Source organism: Ahaetulla prasina, chromosome 4, assembly GCF_028640845.1.
Source record: "Ahaetulla prasina isolate Xishuangbanna chromosome 4, ASM2864084v1, whole genome shotgun sequence".
Classification (NCBI taxonomy): domain Eukaryota; kingdom Metazoa; phylum Chordata; class Lepidosauria; order Squamata; family Colubridae; genus Ahaetulla; species Ahaetulla prasina.
In genome coordinates, this window is record NC_080542.1 from 46,186,226 (window position 1) to 46,208,205 (window position 21,980).

The following is a 21,980-nucleotide window of genomic DNA, read 5'->3' on the forward strand; positions in this document are numbered from 1 at the left end:
AATCTTATGACATGGGTGGCTCTATAAATCCTTTAAATAAACAAACATATTGAATCTGGATCATACTTATCTCTCTCCTAATGACCTAAGTAAAACTGGTCCAATTTATGAGTTTTCCCATTTAGTTCTAGATGCCATACAGAATAGAATAGAATTTTTTATTGGCCAAGTGTGATTGGACACACAAGGAATTTGTCTTGGTGCATAGGCTCTCAGTGTACATAAAAGAAGTGTTCATCAACAATTCTAAGGTACAACACTTAATGATAGTCATAGGGTACAAATAAGCAATCAGGAAGCAATCAATATCAATATAAATCATCAGGATACAAGCAACAAAGTTACAGTCTATACAGTCATAATTGGAAGGAGATGGGTGATGGGAACGATGAGAAGATTAATAGTAGCGCAAATTTAGTCAATAGTTTGACAATGTTAAGGGAATTATTTGTTTAGTACCTTGATGACGTTCAGACAGGAAGAAACTGTTCTTGTGTTTAGTTGTTCTGGTGTGCAGTGCTCTGTATTTAATTCTGGATATTTAATTCTAGATGTCTTCCTGCACTCACTCAAGTTTAATGAATAAAAAACAGGGTATCTTTCATCAGATACTCTCCCCTCAAGAAAGTTCCTGAGTATGTACAGAGTACTCTTCTACATCTCCACCCCAAGGAGAGAAGCAACTGGAATTGAGGAGAAACTTCCTAACAGTGAGGACAATTAACCACTGGAACAGCTTGCCTTCAAAAGTTGTGGGTGCTTCATCACTGGAAGCTTTTAAGAAGACACTGGACAGCCACCTGTCTGAAATGGTATAGGGTCGCCTGCTTGAGCAGCGGGCTCGACTAGAAGACTCCAAGGTCCCTTCCAGCTCTATTCTGATTGATTGAGCATTTCTCTCAATCGGGACGCAAAAACTTATCGAAACCCTCCTCCCTCTTCGGCAGCGTGGGTATTTCCGGCTACCATTCTTCTATTTCCGAAATAAGAGGCAAACCTCCCCGGTGAATTTTTAATATTCCAATCTCCCCCAGCATGTTATTCGCATGAGTTATATATGGTATGTACACTACACACACATAAGATGGAGACGCAATTTACTTCTGATCAATATGGTTTTCCGGATCACTTCGGCTCTTTCCGTCACTATAAAGCCGAGACGGGACGACGCTTCGGTGACTTCAGTGAAGTGAGCAGTCCAAGTCCGACCCGCTTTCGCTTTCTTTCGGCACTTTCCGTCAAGAACGAAGATGCTTGGCCTTCAAGTTCGTTCGCGTCCTTTCCGTCTCCGCTCGGGAAGGAGCAGCGGAAGAGGTCTTGCCTTCGGATCTTTTCGTCACTTTCCGTCGACTGTTCGGCAGCACTCGGGTCCTGACGGACTGGGGCCTTCCTTTCCTTTTCCTTACCTCCTTCACGGCCCGGTTAACGGTCGCTGCCAGTTTAAATGAGACGGGATCCGGGTCGTTGTCGCGCCACACCCTGAGGCGGTGTCTGAGTCTGTCAGGAACAGCAGGAGGAGGGAGGAGAGAGGAAAGAGAGAAGGGGGCGCCCTCCCCCCCACCTCTCTCATCCGGGTCCTGTTCCTGAGTGGGGAGCCGGGGCAGGATGACGGTGCTGCAGGAACCCGTCCAGGTACGGACACCGGGTGGCGAAAGGCCTGTACCGGGGAGGGGAGAAACGAAAGCAGGAGAAAAAGAGGAAGGGAGCCTCGGGAGAAAGAACGATTCCTGCTCCTCTTCTTTTTCTCCTGATAAGACAGGGCTCCTTCACCAAACTCCCTTTGCTCCTTACAGGGAATGGGGGGATGGAGGATGGCGGTGCAAGAGAATCTTCTGTAATCTCACTTTCTTAGTTTCCAGCATGTTATTTTGCTTTTTGTTTAATGCCGCGTCCGCGCTTGGATTCTCCCTGCCCCAGTAAATCAGTTCAGTTCTCTTCTCTGGAAGGGACGGTGTGTCTTTTTTTTTTTTTTTTAAATCGCCTTGTGCATTTCGTGTTTTTAATTCTCCCTTCTGCTCCCCCCTTTTCTGGACTAACTTAAACACATTCTCTCAACTCTCAAAGACCTCTTGGACCACCAAGGATTACACTTTGGTTTTCGTCCTCTTTTAGACACCTGTAGTGTAGGAGTCTTACCTACCTGAACCCTCTTAAATCCCTGTCCCATCTCTCCCATGGCAAGCTTCCTTTTTTATTACTCCCTTAAATACACACATATACAAGCACCAAACCAAATAGTCACTTAAATTAATACTTGGCTTTTACAGCATAACGATTGTCTGCTAGTTTCAGTCCAGTCCGTGGTACTAAATAAATCTATGCCTGTTAAGCACCACTGGATATTCTATAATGTAGAATAATTCCTGTCAGCTTTTCCTTTTCCATGAAGGACTTACATTTGCATTGCCTGTTTATATATAATCTGATTGTGTCTTGTATTGTCCATTCTGCCACTTCAAGGCATTATATGCTATCTGATTTTTCTCTCATTGCTAAGAAGGCCCTCTATAGTCCTTCTGATTCTCCATTATATTTGGGGCTCTATCTGAGGAAGCCCCATATTTTTAGTTTCTGCCTGGTTGTAGAAAGATTGGCTAGTGCTGGATCAGATCTAGAAACCAGTATTAGTTTTTCAAATGCCATCCCTGCATTGAACTGAAGAGTTTTGCAAAATTTACAAGTGTCAAAAAATGTTTTTAAGGGCCTAGCAGATCAGACAACTGCAATATCCCAGCATTTATTATTGTTGCTTTCTATTTCTTTAATATTACAATGCAGTTTTCTGTGTTCTTCACCCAATTCTTTTCAAACCATATTTTTATTTTTAGCCTCCTAAATATTCTCAACTTGTGTATTTTACAATATCATGGATTTGTGCTCTACAACTTACTATTTATTTTCTCCACTGTGCTTACTGATTGTTCAACCATTTTCATTTGTTTAAAGTTCACTGTCAACTTTTTCTCAAAGGCAAACTTAAAGCTTCTTAAAAATTGCAAACAAAAAGAAAATCCGTTGATGTGTAATGCCAGGACCAGCAAATCGAATCATAACATTCTGTTGAGGGGTTCTATTTTTCCCCATGGAGAATTGTAGGCACCATCTAAAAGTTTCAGTATTCAGTCATTTGGTGCCCACCTCATCTTTTATCCTGATTGACAACTGGAGTAAATAATGACTTAAGCAGTGAACACAAATTTCATGGTGTCCATTTTCAGATCATAGAATCAGATGAATCTCTGATCTTTAGGAAATTAAAGACAACAAAACAAGGGAGAAGACAACTATAATGACAGTGGAGAAAACCTGAGATGCATCTAACTGAACTTAAGCAACATGTGCTTGAAATAATTGTAATATTTATTCTATGGTACAAATAATGGTGAAACATTTTTACTTTTCCATTACTTTTTCCAGTATGTGTCAATATATAGAATAGAACAGAATAGAATTTTTATTGGCCAAGTGTGATTGGACACACAAGGAATTTGTCTTGGTGCATATGTCTCAGTGTACATAAAAGAAAAGATACCCTCATCAAGGTACAACATTTACAACACAAATGATGGTCAATATATCAATATAAATCATAAGGATTGCCAGCAACAAAGTTACAGTCATAAGTGGAAAGAGATTGGTGATGGGAACGATGAGAAGATTAATAGTAGTGCAGATTTAGTAAATAGTTTGACAGTGTTGAGGGATATATATAATATATTATATATATAATATATTATATATATATATATATATATGTATGTATGTATGTATGTATGTATGCATGCATGCATGCATGCATGCATGCATGCATGCATGCATGCATGGTAAATTGGAAGTGTCTTGGCGACGTTTTGATGAAGTCCCATTCGTCACCTCCAGGCTCCAGCTTCGTGCTCCTGGGAGCAATGTGTGATTGCAGCTGTTTCTTCCTTTTTAACTGCTAGTGGGGGTTTGAACTGATTGGGTGAGAGTTCAAACCCCCACTAGCAGTTAAAAAGGAAGAAACAGCTGCAATCACACATTGCTCCCAGAAGCACGAAGCTGAAGCCTGAAGATGACGAATGAGACTTCGTCGAAACGTCGCCAAGACACTTCCAATTTTACGCAGGAGAAACCCCGAATAACCAAAGACCTACATACAAACACCCGCAAAAACCTCAGAAAACAAATATTGCACCTCTACGGGGAGGAAATCCACCATCTGACCAGGACCTATGAAAAACTAGAAGTCCAAAGAGCTTCCATTTTATGTGACCTTGCATTCCTACGAAACTGCCGAGATCAAAATTTAATCCCCACATGCTTCCAATTGAAATTCCACTCCAACTCTGCAGCCGCCAAACGCATCCTAAAAAGAACAGAATTGGCCCTAATCGGAAATGAACTTCACACAAAAAGATTCCTCCTAGATCAAATCAACAAAGATCTCCTCACACTTCACCTCAAACTCAGCAACAAGATCCACCCTGCACTTTGGGACAAATCTAAACAACTCACCGTCTGGAGAGCCGAACACAGACCACCCTCAAGACAGACACACATACCAACAAACTCCGAAGACTACAAGAACGCCAGAAACAAACCCCTCCTCCCTCACAGCCACACATGAAACAAACAGTGCATAACATCTCAGATAGGATCCTCACCAAAGCTGAAACCGATGTCCTTTCCAAAGGATTCAACTTTGCAGTCACTCCCAAATACATTCCCACTGAAACTATTATATGCGGAGTTGAAACCAGCCTGATCAAAATCAACCCCGATGACGCTAACAAAATCAGATTCGAAATCACCAACATCCTCTGCAGCAGCAAGCCATCCAAAAGTAACTTAGCCAAAGAGGAACAGACAGCACTACTTAACCTGAAAAAAGACACCAACATAATAATCCTACCAGCAGACAACGGCAACGCCATGGTGGTTATGAACACATCTGACTACCAAACCAAATTAACCAATCTACTCCAAGACCCTGCATACAAGCCCCTAAAAACAGACCCCACCACCTACCTAGAAAAAACCACTAGATCCAAAATAAAAGCCTCCCCCATCAGCGAAGAAATCCAACAAAGAATCATTCCCAGAGAGAAATCATCCAGATGCCCTAAACTCTATGGCGTCCCCAAGATACACAAAGAAGGAACCCCACTCAGACCCATAGTCAGCTCCATAGGCTCACCTCTACAAAACCTAGCCAAATTTCTCGCCAAACAACTACAGCCCTATGCAGAATCCATCGCCTCACACATAAAAAACTCATTCCAGTTCATAGAGATCATAAAGAAATAAAACTTACAGCCCAGTGACCTACTCGTGAGCTTTGATGTCATATCCCTCTTCACCCGTGCCAATCAAAGAAGCCTTGACAGCTATCCAAAACAAATATAACCCCCCCAAGCACATCCTAGATCTGACCAACCACTGCCTATCCAACACATACTTCATCTATAATGGACAAAAATACAAACAAATAGAAGGAGCACCCATGGGATCACCCCTCTCACCTGTCATTGCCAACCTCTACATGGAACATTTTGAAACCCAAGCACTAGAAAAATCTGATCACAAACCCAAACTCTGCCTCAGATACGTAGACGACACCTTCATAATCTGGCCACACGGGAAAGAAAAACTTGACAACTTCCACACACACCTCAATAGCCTACACCCCAAAATACAGTTCACCATGGAAACAGAAGTTAACAACCAACTTCCCTTCCTAGATGTCTTAGTCTATAAGAAACCCAATGGCTCCCTAGGACACACCATCTACCGGAAGAAAACACACACCAACCGCTATCTGCACGCACTCTCACACCACCACCCAGCACAGATCAACTCTGTAGCCAAGACACTCATCTCTAGAACAAAACGCTTAGCTGACAAACAACACCTAAAAACCGAACTACACACTCTCACAAACGTACTAACATCCAATGGATTCCAGAGAAATAAGATTACCAAACTAATCCAAAAAGAACCCCCCACTAAAATCCAAGACAGAGAACAAGAAAACGGCACAGTCCTCCTCCCGTATATAAAAGGCACCACAGACAGAATCAGCAAGATCCTCCACAAACATAACATCAAGACAGCATTCTGCACAAACCAAAAAATATCCACCATCCTAAGAAACCCCAAAGACAAAATTGAGTTAGAAAATCAAGGAGTATATGAAATCCCATGCACCGCCTGCCTCACCACATACATTGGACAAACCAACAGAAGAATAAGTGCACGCACTGAAGAACACAAGAACTCAGTCAAAACAGAGGAACCAACTTCTTCCCTGGTCCAACACCTTAAAGCCACAGGACATGATATTGACTTTAAAAAGACCAGAACTATCGCCAAAACTGAACACTTTAACAACAGAATAATCAGAGAAGCCATCGAGATAGAAAAACGCCCACACAGCATGAACAAACGAGATGATACCTCCCGCCTACCAGCCATTTGGAAACCCACCCTTATTGACAAACGAGTCCCTAACATGAGGAATGACACCAGACCCACACTCACGAGGTCCACACAGGATGTCACCACCACACATCCACCCAGAAAGCAGACCCAAACCCACACTGATCAGGAAGCACGACCAAGGACCAGAAGCCAGACCGCAGCTGCAACATTAGCCATTTCAAACCCCTCCAATCCATACATGCAGCAGACTGACACCCACTATGAAGATGTAGCACGACCACAAACACGAAGCCAAACAACAGCAATGCAGCTCACCAGCTCAAATCCCCCTGGAACTCAGACTAATCTGAGCACAACCAAACCCCCCACCAACACAACACACCCCCAGCCAATCAGAGCACAAAAAACACCCATCCAATCAGAGCACAGCCAGCTCCCACCCAATCAGTTCAAACCCCCACTAGCAGTTAAAAAGGAAGAAACAGCTGCAATCACACATTGCTCCCAGAAGCACGAAGCTGAAGCCTGAAGATGACGAATGAGACTTCGTCGAAACGTCGCCAAGACACTTCCAATTTTACGCGGGAGAAAACCCGAATAACCAAAGACCTACATACAAACACCCGCGAAAACCTCAGAAAACACACACACACACACACACACACACACACACACACATACACATATTAATATGTAATATATAATATATATATATATATATATATATAATGTATTGCAGGCAAAACAGCTAACAGATTGTGGAATGCTTTAAAACTAACCAATTTTTTTGGTTAGTTTTAAAGGATTCCACTTTATTTTTACATGACTGATATATTGACTTTTTAAAAAAATGTCATGTTTCTTTCAGAATTGTTAAATTTTCACTGAATTTACTTCTAATTTTAAGATTTTTAAACTTTTGTAGGATTAGCTTTATAATTTCTAGCTAGTTTATAAGGCGCTTGGAGGTAAACTGCTTGCATTAATACTGATTTAGAATTTACCTTAGAAGAACCAATTAATACACTTGGCAATTGTTCCATTTTATGGATTGTTTTCAGTTTTGAATGAAAATGTGAACATCATTCTTGGAAGTATAAGGCTGGACAGTTGTGAATTTGAACGTTGTCCTTCTTGATTAACTAAAATAATAATTGAAATTGCCCACTTGATTGAGGTGATTATTGCTTATATTATTTAGTTAGAAAATAGTAGTGGCTCTCTGCTGAAGGAACCAGATTTTATCACATTAGACAATAACAGGGCAGTTACTCATATTTTGTCCTTGACTGATAAGTTCCTAGACTGATACTTCTAACTCACGTTAGCTAATATCCAATACAAGTTTTGGGGAATTCTCTCTAGAAAATCTTATTTTCCTATTTTCCACTATGATAGGAAAAGCAAAAAGTAGTAGATGCTTTTTTTTCAAAATATTTCCAGTATCCATGTTTTCCTTATTGGAATTTTATAGCAAATTGTAAATACATGACTGTATTTATTTAGCATATAGCATATCATACATGGACTAGAAATATATATGAACATTTCACCTATCAATGACTGTATTATTTGACAGTCATACATAAATTACTGGTTAAGAGACCTAGGTATCATGGATATTGAAAAAGTAGTACAACTTTTGATCAGAACAAAATAGAAAATACCTTTGCTATTTGTCCCAAGACCAGGAATATTCAGTAAGATCAATTTGTCAGCCAAATAATACAAGTAGTCCTCAGCTTTATAACCATTTGATTAATTTTGATTAATTACGACAGCACTGAAAGAAGTGATGTATGAGTAGTTCTTATACTTATGACCATTGCATCATCCATATAGTCAAATTATCATACTTTGGGTGCTTAGCAACTGGCATGTATTTGCAATGGTTGCAGTTTCCTGGAGTCTTAGGATTGCCATTTGCAGTTTCTGATAAGAAAAATCAATTGGGGAAGACAGATGCACTTAACAACCCCTTGAGTCACTTAACAAATAGTTTTACTCTTAACAACCATGGTAAAAAAGTTGTAAAATGGTGTATGATTCACTTAATAATTGTCTTGCTTAGCAGTGGAAATTATGGGCTCAGTTTTGGTCGTAAATCAAAGACTAGCTGTATTCTATTTTTTGGTGGTTGTTTTACAATTATAAGCATTTTTCTTATTGTGATTTACATACTTAAAATGGCTTTCTTAATATTGTTCTTGTTGATATAATATATTTATTTGTTTGTTTTTATCCTACCTTTATTATTTTTATAAATAACTCAAGGTGGCAAATATATCCAATACACCATCCTCCTCCTATTTCCCCATAATAACAACCCTGTGAGGTAGGTTGGGCTGAGAGGGAGATTGTCTGTAATGTATATTATCTCTCTTGAAATAAGAGGTTCACATCCTAACACTAAATTTCCCTTAAATATTTAGAAGGGTTGGTAGTATGCATATGTCTCTATCAAACTTATGTGATTTTCCAGTAGTTGTGCATTTAAATTATATTTGCAGACCCATCAGAAAGTCCATCAGAAAGATTTGATGGACTTTGCAACAGAATAGGACTAGATTTTCTTGTCTATCAGTAAATCAGATTTCCTCTATTAATCCTTTATCTGTTTTTTTCAAACTCAGTAATTATTTTCAGTGGTAATGTCTGTAGGCTGAAATTTCAAGATACTGTTTCAAACTCTGTTGATTCTAGGCTTGTGGAGCAATAGACAAAACATTAGTTAAATTGTTTTGGAATAGGAACCACAAAGGAAGAAGGCAATGGCAAACCATTTCCATACTCCTGTCACAAAAACTGTGTAGGTGTGTCCTTGTAGCTACTGGGAGTTTGGCACAACTGAACAGTCTTTACTTATTGATGCTTGTAGCAAAGAGTTTTAGTGCTTTGTTATATAAGAATGTAATTTCCCTGGCTACAAATAATTTCACTTTTTTACCTGGGTTTGTTTTACCCATTTCTCTTAATAGCTCCTGTTATACCTTCTCTTTCCTCCCTCTTTTCTCTCTGTGATAGATCACGTTTGGCAAAAGTGGTGAAGTGGTTTCCTGGGGTGTTTTTTCAAGGTTAGCTTGCAGCCATGGTATTCCCTACAGGTCTTGCATCCAAATTCTAACCACATCCAACCTTATTTAGTATGGAGCCCAAAGAAAGTGAACCAGGTGCTATACCTGATAGGACTCAGCAGACAAGCCAAAATAACTGAAATCCATCAGTTGGAACAATTACAAACCAATTTTTTTGATATCAATTCAATTCCAGTCACACTAAATGAGCTATTGCTATTTTATTTATCCAGTTACACTAAGAGGAGGAATGAAATGGAAATAAGGAAGTTTCAGGGCTCCATTTAAAGTGGGCAACATTATTTTTAAAATATTGCAAGAATACTATTAATGAATATAGTTTTTATACAAGCTTTCCTCAAACCTTTCCTCCTTATTTTGTGGGAGTAGACTATAAATAATTTGACTTTATCTCTTTATCGTCCAATCTTAATTAAAATTTCTCTATGTTTTGACTGAATATCCACTGATATTGCAGACATAGTAATAGTAATCAATTACTGAATTAACAGTTCTTGTGCAATATTTATTTGTTTAACATTTTTCTAACTCACTCACTTCCAGCCAAGTCAGCCCAACATGAGTATTTTCAGGACCAACAAGGGATGGCAAATGATGATAGATGCCTGATGATATCATTGCACAAATATCATGTCTTAGTTATTTTGTCATTTGTTGTAATGCATAATTGTGGTATTTGCACAATGGCATTATGCAAATATCACTTTGGCACCATAATATAACTCTTAAAATCTCCTTTTTTTGCTTTTAACTAGTGTAACTGTATTATTGTTTACATAATTACAAAATATGGTAGTTCTTGCAGAACCTGTACTATATTTTTCTTTAAAGAAAAAAACAATTTTTATTATCAGAAGAGGGGAAATATTCATGAAATTAATAAAGATGAAATATTTGTCTGTGTTTCAGCTTTTCTTATTCTCTATATATTCTACAACTTGGTGAACTTTTGTTTTGCAGCTAAAAATTTACACATATTCCAAATGTGCAGTTTCTTAATTTTTTAAAAATGTACTATTACAGCAAGAATGGACTACTGAGACTCATTGTGATTATATATAGTTTAAATCCTATCCCATTTTGTCCATAATAAAGTCAGAAGAAACATGCTGACATGAATTAAAGGCTACTAGTATAATTGAAAAAGTATTGTTCTTTCTTTATGTAGCAAAAAGTTACATAAAGTTTTCTTCTTTATTTTCTCCTCTCAGATAAGGAACCATTTATTATATATAATGTTAATAGATTTTGCTTGATATAAATTAAAATTTGTAAACAGAAAATGGTATTGTTTATGAGTAAATTTAAAGATTTCTCCTTAAAAAGAGGAAATACCTCTTTTATTTTTTAATATTTATCTGTCCTGGAATCCTTTTTTGTGGCCTTCAAAACCCCACCCCCTTATCCTCACCCCAGCGTAGTCTTAGTCCAAAGGACTAAGTAATCTTACTTTTAGCATTAATATTAAGAATGTTTATAGAGAGGGTTTTAATATTATAGTATTGTTTTATGTTATTGCATTATATTAATATTAGTATATTAAAGATAATGACAACAGCTGCAAATGGACATGAGATGTTTAAAAGCAACAAGGAGAAAATTAAAGTAATTTGAAAATTTATCTTTCTTGGATCAAAAATAGTTCACAATGACAGTTCTACATCTGCTATCAAATACTGGATAACCTTAGGCCACACTGCAATGATTAACATGAATAAGATTTGGAAAAGCAGAAATATTAATGTAAATACAAAAAGCAGGCTAGTTAGAACCATAGTCTTCCCTATAATGATGTATGGGTTTGAGTGTTGAACACTAAAAATGGCTGATCAGAGAAAAATTATTCCCTTTGAACTGTGGTGCTGGCATAAAATATTGTGTATACTACTGCATGCCAGAACAACCTATAGAGAGGTGCTAAATCATATAAAACCAGAAACATCACTAGAAGCCAAAATCACAAGACCACGTCTGATTTACTTTGGGCATGTCATGCATGCAAATTCATTGGAGAAGTCAGTGATTCTATGAATGGTTAGTTGGTCAAGAAGAAGGAGCAAGCAAAGAGCTTGCTGGCTTGATACAAAGATGAATATCCACTAACTGAAAGAACCTGTGCTTGACACGGTAGCATGGAGACCACGTTCCTATAAAGCATTTTTTTTACTACTGGATTGCCCGAGCCAATCGGTTTGGATTGGCTACTGGTTTGGATTGGCTCGGGCAATCCAGTAGTAAAAAAAATGCTACTGGTTCAGAAGAACTGGTAATTCCAACGATCAGCTGTGCCACGCGATTTATATTTGCTAGAAAGCATTTATATTTGCAAGAAATCCTGCTTTCTAGTGAATCTAAATCACATGGTACAGCTGTTCCCACCCCTTGCTGTTCTACTTACCTTAGAAAAGGCTTCTTAACCCTCTTTATTCAGCACTGTGTGGTAGCGCATGGGGTGTGCATGCGTGTGAAGCACGCATTTGGCGCGCACCGGGCATGCGCGCGCGCAGTGAACCAGTAGCAGACTTCAGAGCATTTCACCATTGCTATAAAGTTGCCAAAAATCTGACACGACGGAATGGTTAAAACTACTAAACTATTGTATTAGTATTTTTAGCTTTTAGTCATCTTTTATAAATTTCAATGTTATTAAAAAGGATGTAATATTTTCTGACTATATGTTAGTTTATAATTAGTAGTGAATATTTGAAAACCAGCCAACTCTGTTTTTAGGGAAAGTAAGCAAACTACTAATAAAGCTTTTTTTCCCCTAGTTTTATATCAGCAGACATTTATTTAGCCTACCTTTATTAGATAAATGTACATTTTTTCCGTAATCATACATGTTCTTTTCACTGACTAATTACTCAGTTTATAACCTGCATTTCTATCTTCAGTATGTTTGATGAATATAAATTTAAAATAAAATATAAATAATTGGAATTAAAGCTCAATAATAAAATCTTTATAAATACACTTCAAAAGCCCAGGTAAGAGGAACGAATGCTTTCCTAAAAGTGGAGAAACATACCTTCTCAAGAGTACATTCCATAGTTTAAAAGCAATACAGGAAAATACTCTCACTTGAGCAAAAAATAGGCTTCAGGATTTAAGATTTATCTATTTGCTAGTATAATTTTATTTGTGGAGTCAGAGAAAATATGGTGCAATGGTCTAGAGAATTAGTTACTCCCACTTGGCACTTTTCTGCCACTTGGAAAAAAAGTGGGACAAAATCATAACAGCTTTTGTTCAAGTTTCCTGTATATGGCCAGATTTGTAAGGCTGCAGTCAAAACAAACCCATGGTTTTAGCCATGTTTAGTCTTACCCATAAAACAACTGTGTTTCATATTAAGTTTACTGGTTGAAATGTTTTTCTGTATTCAGAAAATAATTTAATTTTACTTTCTTTCCAAAGTGCTTGTCATCCAAATCAGTCTTCAAGGTGGCTTAAAGTAACAAAATTAGAATAGGTTAATTAGTTAATTATTAGTTACCATGCATTTCAAAAAATATTATAGAATTAATTTTAAAATCAGGTTAAATATAATTTCAGGTAAATAAATATGTTGGCATGTAAATATATTTGGAAATACATCACCTTTTGCTTGCATCCAGTAACAATAAATAATACTTCTCTTCTCTTCCCTTTCTCATAGGCTGCTATATGGCAAGCACTTAACCACTATGCTTATAGGGATGCTGTGTTTTTAGCAGAGAGACTGTATGCAGAAGGTATGAACCTACTCTGGTATAAATATTTGCACTATTTACAGAATTGTTAAAATATTTTGAAGCTTTTTTCTAGCATTATCCATGAAATCTGAATGGTATTGTGGTTTGATCAATAGCAAAGATGGCATCTGTATAGAACAGAGTAGTGTATAGAAGTATTCCTATAAGCTTGAAAAAATAGTTTTAGTAGATAGCATTCTGAGTACATAGTCAGTGATAGTAAAAACATTTTTTTAAAGCCAAAATATAGGCTTCTTTGACAGATCAGCTCTCAGTTGGAAGGAGGTCATACTCTGTAATCTAAATGTGTGAAAACTGGGCAATATTTTAAAGCTGCAGAAAGTACTGTCATATGCTGAATCATACTTTATTGTGTTACATTATTTCATATTTATATAATAAAAAATAGAGCATGTACACAGATAAAGGATGATGCTCAATAAACATAGGGAAAGATGCTGGCCTAAAAATATTTTCCTTCTATACTTATGACATTGATCAATATTAATATACAGTTTTTAAAGCTTTTCCTCACTTCCATCTATGCACAGCACAAATACATCCTAGCAGCATTTTTTGTTACTGTTATTCCTGAACCCATGATGTTGTTCATGGATGATATAAACTTGTCATTTTTAGCTGTGCTAGTATTAGTATTTTTCCTATTATTGCTCAAAGATAGCCTCCAAGTATTAAAATGTGTTTTACTCTGACACCTATTAGCTGGGTGTCAGTTAACTGCTATGATTTTAAACAAAGGCTATAGGATAGGGCTGGGAAAACGGAAAAGGCAACCTCTACTGGCATAGTTTTCTGCAACTTAGAGATGGGTGGCTAGCATTTCAAGAACAGTGGACAAAGATCTAACATCAAACAGAATAGAGTAAATTCATGATTATTCATCCTACAACCTCATATTATTCTCATAAATTGCTAAATTATGGAGAACTCTTGATGCTTGCCAACAAAATTATTGTAATTATTATGTAAAAAAAAATTAAGTAGACCGTTAAAGTAGTTTGGCATGAATGTTGCCACAAAACACTGTGCATCCAGAAGTTCAGGGGCATGGAACTGATACTTTTTTCTTTTCTCTTTATTTCTTCAGTACATTCAGAAGATGCACTCTTCCTATTGGCAACCTGTTATTATCGCTCAGGAAAAGCTTACAAGGCATACAGGCTCCTTAAAGGACATAGTTGTACCACCCCACAGTGCAAATATTTGCTTGCCAAGTGCTGCATTGATCTTGGCAAGTAAGTTGTCCCTATGTTTGTTAGCAGTATGTAATATGCATTTCACTTTGTAAAATATGTGTCACCATTTTGTGGCTTTTCAGTTATGGATTATTCAGATTATGGAATGCATTTACTTTGAAGTGTAAAAGCAAAGTACAAAAGTCTTGTAAAAGAAAAAGTGAAGAAATAGAAATATTCTCTTAAAACTAATATGATATAATCTTAAAATATACATCTCATATTTCTACAATGCTGCTTTAGGTGAGCTATAAATATTAAGTAGCCTATGGAGTGGTTCAGATTTTAAGGGGAAAAAAAGTGAGATAACTCACGCAGCACCTATTGACAACTCCAGGGAGAAGTGGAGCAGCTCTATTCTGTGGAGTTGTGAAGCATAGCAGCATAGTGCTAAGAAAAAATAAAACTAGTCTAAGCAGTTGCCGACAAATGTCTGAGCCCTTCCACTTGCTCCAAAGCATTGATAACCCTAGTATTAAGCCTAGAAGAAGTGTAATGATTATGTTTTGATATCTAATTATCAGCAAATTTCTGTTACCACCGAGCTGCTTTATTGCCTTCTTGAAATGAATGTTGCATTAATAGAGAATAGCTTACTGATACAGTTTAACAAGGAATGCATAGAGAAGTTGTGTTCTGCAAGCTCAATACAGGATAAACAAAATATTTATTTAAATGTAAAACAATAAACTTATAACAACTGCATGAGAGAGGATTTGTTCCTTTCCAGTAAATGTGGAACCCCATAGCTGATGATTCCTTGTGGTGAATAAGAAAACTAAGAAGTAAACCTTTATCCATCTCATTTTCATTGCTCTTATCCCATTTTGCTCTTCTGTTTATTTTTCTTAATTTCTATTTTATTATCTTTAAGCAGACTCGCAGAAGGAGAACAGATTCTGTCTGGTGGAGTTTTTAACAAACAGAAAAGTCATGAGGACATTGTAACTGAGTTTGGAGATTCTGCATGTTTCACACTATCCCTTCTGGGCCATGTGTACTGGTATGGCTTCTCTACTTTTTTGGGATAAACTGTTGTTTCACTATCCTCACCCAATATGGAGAACTTACAAGTGTGTAGATATATTATTATGGCTTGTTGCATAGTCAGCCAAACAGATTAGTGTGGATTGGGCATTTTTATCCACCTACTGAGTTCTTCCCAATGACCTGAGGTAGACAGATGTTGTTCTTTGTAAGCTGTTCCACTTAAAGCTGCCATTTGCAATTGATTGATGGTGATTTTGTCAATGTATTCGAGTGATGCGTCAAATGTGTTGAGATTACACCCAAGTTGCTTATTACTATTGGTGCAATCTTTGTTTTATTATGTTTCATTGCACAGTTAGATGTTCATACTGGATTTGGTTTTTAATGGTTATAGAGATATTGTCATAGGTTGTAAGATGTAAGACTGCCTTTTGCAGTCGACAGATAGTGAATTTGTCAGTGCCAGTGGGGTTTATTATTATATTTTGTCTCACTTTTATTCTTTGGATTATAGACACACAGTTTGTTTAGCAAAAAGAAGGATCTTTACTTATAAGTAATCACCTCTACTTCTGTTGTAAAACTTCAGATATAGATACTTCCTTCTATCCATTTATGCAAGAAATATTCAACATATTTTTCAGCGATCTAGATATATAAAAGTAATACGGAAATGTTTCTCTTAGAACTTTATTATTGAGCAGTCCCTGGTGCTCTCTGAACTTGGTTGTTTTCTCGCAGATGTTTCATTACCCAAACTAGCATTGATGATATTATAGTACATAGTTTGGGTAATGAAATGTCTGTGAGAAAACAATCAGGCTCAGAAAGCACCAAGACCCCTAATTTCAACTCTAAATTACAGATGTTCTCCTTTATTGGAGCATCATCATTTCCAAATTCTGTGGACATGCATTCCTCATGTAGGAACTTTCTAGTCATTCCAAAAATAAGAATTACTGACCAACAACATTATACAGTATGTACATGTGTATGTGTACCGATGTATACATAATACAGGTAGTCCTCGACTTACAATAGTTCATTTAGTGACTGTTTGAAGTTACAATGGCATTAAAAGAAATGACTTGTGACCATTTTTCATACTTATGACCATTGCAGCTTCCCCATGGTCACGTAATTTACATTCAAATGCTTGTCAACAGGTTCATATTTATGATGGTTGCATTGTCCTGGGATCATCTTTTGTGATCTGACAAGCAAAGTCAATGGGGAAACCAGGTTCACAAAAATGGTGTTACTAATTTAACAACTGCAGCGATTCACTTAACAAATGTGGCAAGAAAAGTCATAAAATGGGGCACTGATTCACTTAACAAATTTCTCAACAACATAAATTTTGGGCTTAATTGTGGTTGTACATTTTCTCTATCATCTCAAGATTTTTTGACTCTGATAAGACAGGAATCCATGCATTTTGGTTGGTATTCATAATCTGTGGCTGACTTCCAATGCACTTATCTCCCTACTGCTGTACCTAAATTAGGAGAAACAGATTTGTTTTGCATTTCTATTTAAAAGCTCTATGAAAATCTTAAAAATGCCTCAATCTTTAGCATGAATTAAAAGATCAGCTCTCACTTAACTCATCACTAGCATGTATGTTCATGGATCCATTTCTAAAGAGTTTGTATCCCTTAAATTTCAGTACAATTCTTTGTAATTCCTACCTTTCCTAATATACAAAACCTCTTCCAAAAATGTTTGGGCGCTATAATAGAATGTCTTATAATAGTGGCCCCCAACCTTTTTGGCATCAGAGACCAGTTTCGTGGAGAGAGATTTTTCTGCAGACTGGAAGAATTGTGGTTTCATGTGCTGCCTGCATCCCGTGTACAGGGCTTTCCCTTTTTTGCGCAGCCCTGTTTCTGGCATGCTACAGACAAGTACTGGTCCACAGAGCGGGGGTTGGGGACCGCATCTTATAAAATTGCCAATGTCATTGTACTAAGCATTCTGTTATAGCCACTTAGCTGACTGTCCTCACTTTTTTTTAGGGATATAGTTTGCATAAAGTTTATATAACATATGCAAGTTAGTAAGTAAGAAATGTACAGATTTTTGTATATCTAATTAACTCTCCAAAATCTAGCTACCCAAAGTGCAAGGGAGAAGTCTAAAATTAATAATATATCGTCTATGGAAAATGGCTAGTAATTCTTACTTTTCTACTGAACTCTTCCCTCTGTGTTATCTGTCTTCTCTTTTTTATTAACAGTAAGACAGATCGGCTTGCCAAAGGATCTGAATGTTACCAAAAGAGCCTTAGTTTAAATCCCTTCCTCTGGTCCCCTTTTGAATCACTATGTGAAATAGGTAGGTATTGTTCAATTCTTCAGTTTTTTAATCATCTCTGTATTAATTATTCTGATTAGGAATGGGAGGCAGAGAATGTCATGTCTTCTGTTATGAAATTTATAAACATTTGGAAAAAATGCAAATGTTTATAAATATTTTACTTTGAGATTTGCCTTACTTGAAACTAAAATTGAATAGAAATGTGAGTTATTGTTTTGGATGGTTTCCTTTTTTATGAAAGCTCATTCAGTTGTTTTTATTAATAAGATTCATGCTGGCCTGTATGGGTCTTGATTTTAGATGCTGTCCCTTTCAAAATTTATTTTCAGGATTGAAGATGATCACAGCAGCTTAGAATCTCATTGTATCCTATTTCAGATAGATAATATGTTAAAAAAATCTATAATGTGGACATAAATATATGCTGCAATATATTCTAAAAAGCAGATGAAAACATTTTGCAGACAATTTGCATACTGCAAATTGGGGAGGGGAGGGTTCATGGACACCAGGAAAATAAAGTAAAACTATTTTAAAATAACAAAATAGGAAAAAACAGGGCAAAGGCCAAAATAATAATAAAAAAACCCCAAAAAAACCTTTGATTGTTAGGACAATTTATAGCAGCAAGATACAGCTTAAAATTTTGGAGAGGAGCAGGCCTTCTGGGTTTTATATGGGCATATTGCTTTCCTTGGTTAGTATTAAAATTTTACCATTTTTACATTAGAATTTTTTATCCTAAAAATTAATGCTGTATTCCAGATTCAGAAATTGTTCTTAATAAGTACAACTTCACTGATCACTTTCCAAGACCAAAGTTTTATAATTAAATGTGCAGAAGCAGTTTGATGTTTCAGGTGTCAAATTCAAAAGTTAAAGTGCCTTAGATAGAAAATACTTGCCAAGTTGGAAATACTGATTTAGAATCTAGAATTAAGCCAATGCTCAGTTCTTGGTCATTTTGTGTTTCATGTATATATATATATATATATATATGTATATATATATACATGCATGTTATAATTTGCTACTGTTCCATCATTTGCTGTATGTAGGTCTCTTGGTTTTCTATTACTTTAGAATTGACTACAGGTAGTCCTCGATTTACAACAATTCATTTAGGGACCGTTCAAAGTTATAACAGTACTGAAAAAAGTGACTTACGATGGTTTTTCACAGTTATGACCTTTGCAGCATCCCCATGATCGTGTGATTAAAATCCAGATGCTTGGCAACTAGTTCATATTTATGACCGTTGCTGTGTGCCACAGTCATGTAATCATCTTTTACAATCTTCTGATAAGCAAAGTCAATGGGTAAACCATATTCACTTAACAACTGCAGTGATTCATTTAATAACTGTGGTAAGAAAGGTCGTAAAATGGGGCAAAACTAACTTAGCAAATGTCTCACTTAACAGAAATTTTGGGCTCAATTGTGGTTGTAACTTGAGAACTACCTGTCGTGGCAGAGTCAGTGATTCGACTAGCAATGTTGCCTTGGCATGCCTATATTTTGCAACTTCTTATATCGGATCACCAACCTTTCAGACCTCAGGGACCACTAAATTCATAATTTAAAATCCCGCGGACCACTAATATGCATTTTTTTAAAAGATAAATAGTATTTAGTGCAATATAAAAAATGCAAATAATTTTTCTGCGGACCACCAAATTTTGTCATGGCCACTGGTGGTCCACAGGCTGTCTTATATCATATATGTACTGTACATTTATATGTGCTTAAGTATTTTTTATTTTTGCTTTTGCAATCTAATTGCACTTAAGTATAAATAAATGGGATTCACAGTTAAATTTGCAGCAACTATATCATGATTATTGATAAATTCCATTGCTAATATCATAGGTTATGAAAAGAAAGGGAAATAGTAAAGGATCCGCCTTAGTTACTTTCTTGAAGAAACACTCTTCCACCTTGATGACCTTGTGATTAAGGTGGAAAAATGTTTGGCATCCCCAAACTATAGGTAGTATTGTGCTATTGATTTGATTAAATACACATCAAGTACTGCCACACTATACCCACCTCCTCACTCCCAGATTATCTACTAGTACCAATCATTGTAGCCAGATATCTTTACTTGGAGCTAGTATATTTTTCAGTACAGGATTCTAGCCATAGATTTAAAATAAACGTCATCATTTAAAGATTTCTATTTGAGAACCTAAAATAAGTAGATATCTGATTAGAATAGAACTTTTTAAAATAATGGCCTACTATTTAGTAAAGGGAATGAATTGTACAAATTTCCAAAACTTTTTGAATATAAATAGAGCCAGTTTGGTGTAGTGGTTAAGGCACAAAGCTAGAAACAAGGGAAGTGTGAATTCTAGGCATAAGAGCCAACTGTCTTCCCCAATTCACCTCATAGTGTTGTTGTTGTGGAGAAAATAGGAAGAGAAAGGCACACTAAATATGTTCACTGCCCCGAGCTATTTATAAAAATAATAAAGGCAGGGTAAAACCTTGCCTCTTCTGCAGGGTATTTGGAGTATGTGATCTAATGAGTCCTGCTGGTTTTAACTCTGCTTTATCTTAATTCTAATTGCATTTCACTTTTTTCTGTTAGCTTAATTTAATTTTAATTAAATTTTTCTTCTTTATGTTATATTGCCGATACTATATGTTTTAAACTATTTTGACTATATTAGTTTTTGAATACATTAATTTATATTATTGTTTGTAGTTATTTATTATCTATTATTTGAATGGGCAGAATATACTGTAAATGCTGCAAATCTAGCCATTCCCTTTACTGAGTACTAGGCCATTATGTTAAAAACTTTTTAGTCATACATTTACTTATCAGTGATAAACCTACCATGGATCAGACATTTGAAACTGTACTAAAATTGTGTCACCTTTGGCTGAATTGGATATGTATGGCAAAAAGTAAACAACCTGGTGCGCTTCATTGCTCCTCATCTGCTAGAATGCACAAAAATGGAGTGGTAATATGAACTATGTTCAAAGTGTCTGATTGGTGCTATATTTACCTTCTCTTATTTTAACTATTGATTATTACAATGTTTAGTAGCAATAGGTTTCACATACACATTCCATGCTATGGGATTAAGTAGGATCAGTTTAAAACATTCCTCTTTTCTTTTTTGTATCTTCCCGTGCCTCCCAATCCCTTTCATTTTCATTACAGGTGAGAAGCCAGACCCTGACCAAACTTTCAAGTTAACTTCTATACAGAACTTCAGCAGCTGCTTGCCTAACACATGCACAACAGTGGTGTCTAATCACAACATAATTCACAGACAGCCAGAAACCGTTCTTATGGAAACACCCCAGGACACACTTGTATGTTTATACTAGTCATACTTAATCACCACTATCTTTATAGTTTATACTGTTCATGCTCTTTGGAAAAATGTATTGTCTTTAAGAAATGGTTTTCTATTTCAGGAATTAAACAGACTCAACCTGGAATCCTCCAACTCTAAATATTCCTCCAACACAGATTCCTCCATTTCTTATATTGACTCGGCTGTAATTTCACCAGATGCTGTATCTCTTGGATCAGGAACTGCCTTTTTAACAAAACAGGCTCAGAACAAACCAAAAACTGGCAGGAGTCTTCTAGGTGGACCAGCTGCCCTGAGTCCTTTAACACCAAGGTAAAGAATTTGAAAGTTTTTCTTCATTTTCTTTTAAGAAGCATTGCTAGAAGAATTAACAGTAGAGACCTGATGGGGAGGGGATCTGTGCACTAATAAATATAGATTGGCATACGCTTTTATAATAGAGAGTTACTTACTTTATGAGATGCATAAATGCATGTGCAAGTATATCGGAGGCACCTTTATATTTTAGAATATGAAATGTAAGCAATCCAGTAAAACTCTGTGTGCAAAATTAAAATGTGCACAAGAACACCATCCATTTGCAACAGTAGTAAATTGATTAAATAATCTTATATTTGATATGTACATCTTTTACTCAGAATGAATAATGAATGTAAGGATTCAATTGAGACCTGAATGAATAGGATCAAATTTACTAATAAAATAAATTCCTTTTGGAGTTCTCCTATGAGTCTTGGGAGCTAAGCAGTAAAATATTTAGAGAGTTGTAAAATATACTTCAGCTACTTTCTAAATTGTCATTTAAAGTCAGTTTTTTTTAATTAT

General features: G+C 36.3%; 1 protein-coding gene across 4 annotated transcripts in view; it reads left to right on the forward strand.

The window, feature by feature from the left end:
* The first annotated feature begins 354 nt into the window (after positions 1 to 354).
* CDC27 (cell division cycle 27) overlaps positions 355 to 21,980 on the forward strand; it is a 46,156-nt gene continuing 24,530 nt past the window's right edge. For 2 of the 4 annotated variants that reach the window (XM_058179663.1, XM_058179665.1), the window contains exons 1-7: positions 361 to 1,632; positions 13,177 to 13,252; positions 14,361 to 14,508; positions 15,386 to 15,511; positions 17,738 to 17,835; positions 20,996 to 21,150; positions 21,256 to 21,467. In XM_058179663.1, coding sequence (XP_058035646.1) covers positions 1,606 to 1,632; positions 13,177 to 13,252; positions 14,361 to 14,508; positions 15,386 to 15,511; positions 17,738 to 17,835; positions 20,996 to 21,150; positions 21,256 to 21,467 — 842 coding nt within the window. In that variant the 5' untranslated portion in view covers positions 361 to 1,605. Of the gene's footprint in view, positions 1,633 to 13,176; positions 13,253 to 14,360; positions 14,509 to 15,382; positions 15,512 to 17,737; positions 17,836 to 20,995; positions 21,151 to 21,255; positions 21,468 to 21,980 lie in introns of all 4 variants that reach the window. The other 2 variants (XM_058179662.1, XM_058179664.1) reach the window with 2 other exon arrangements.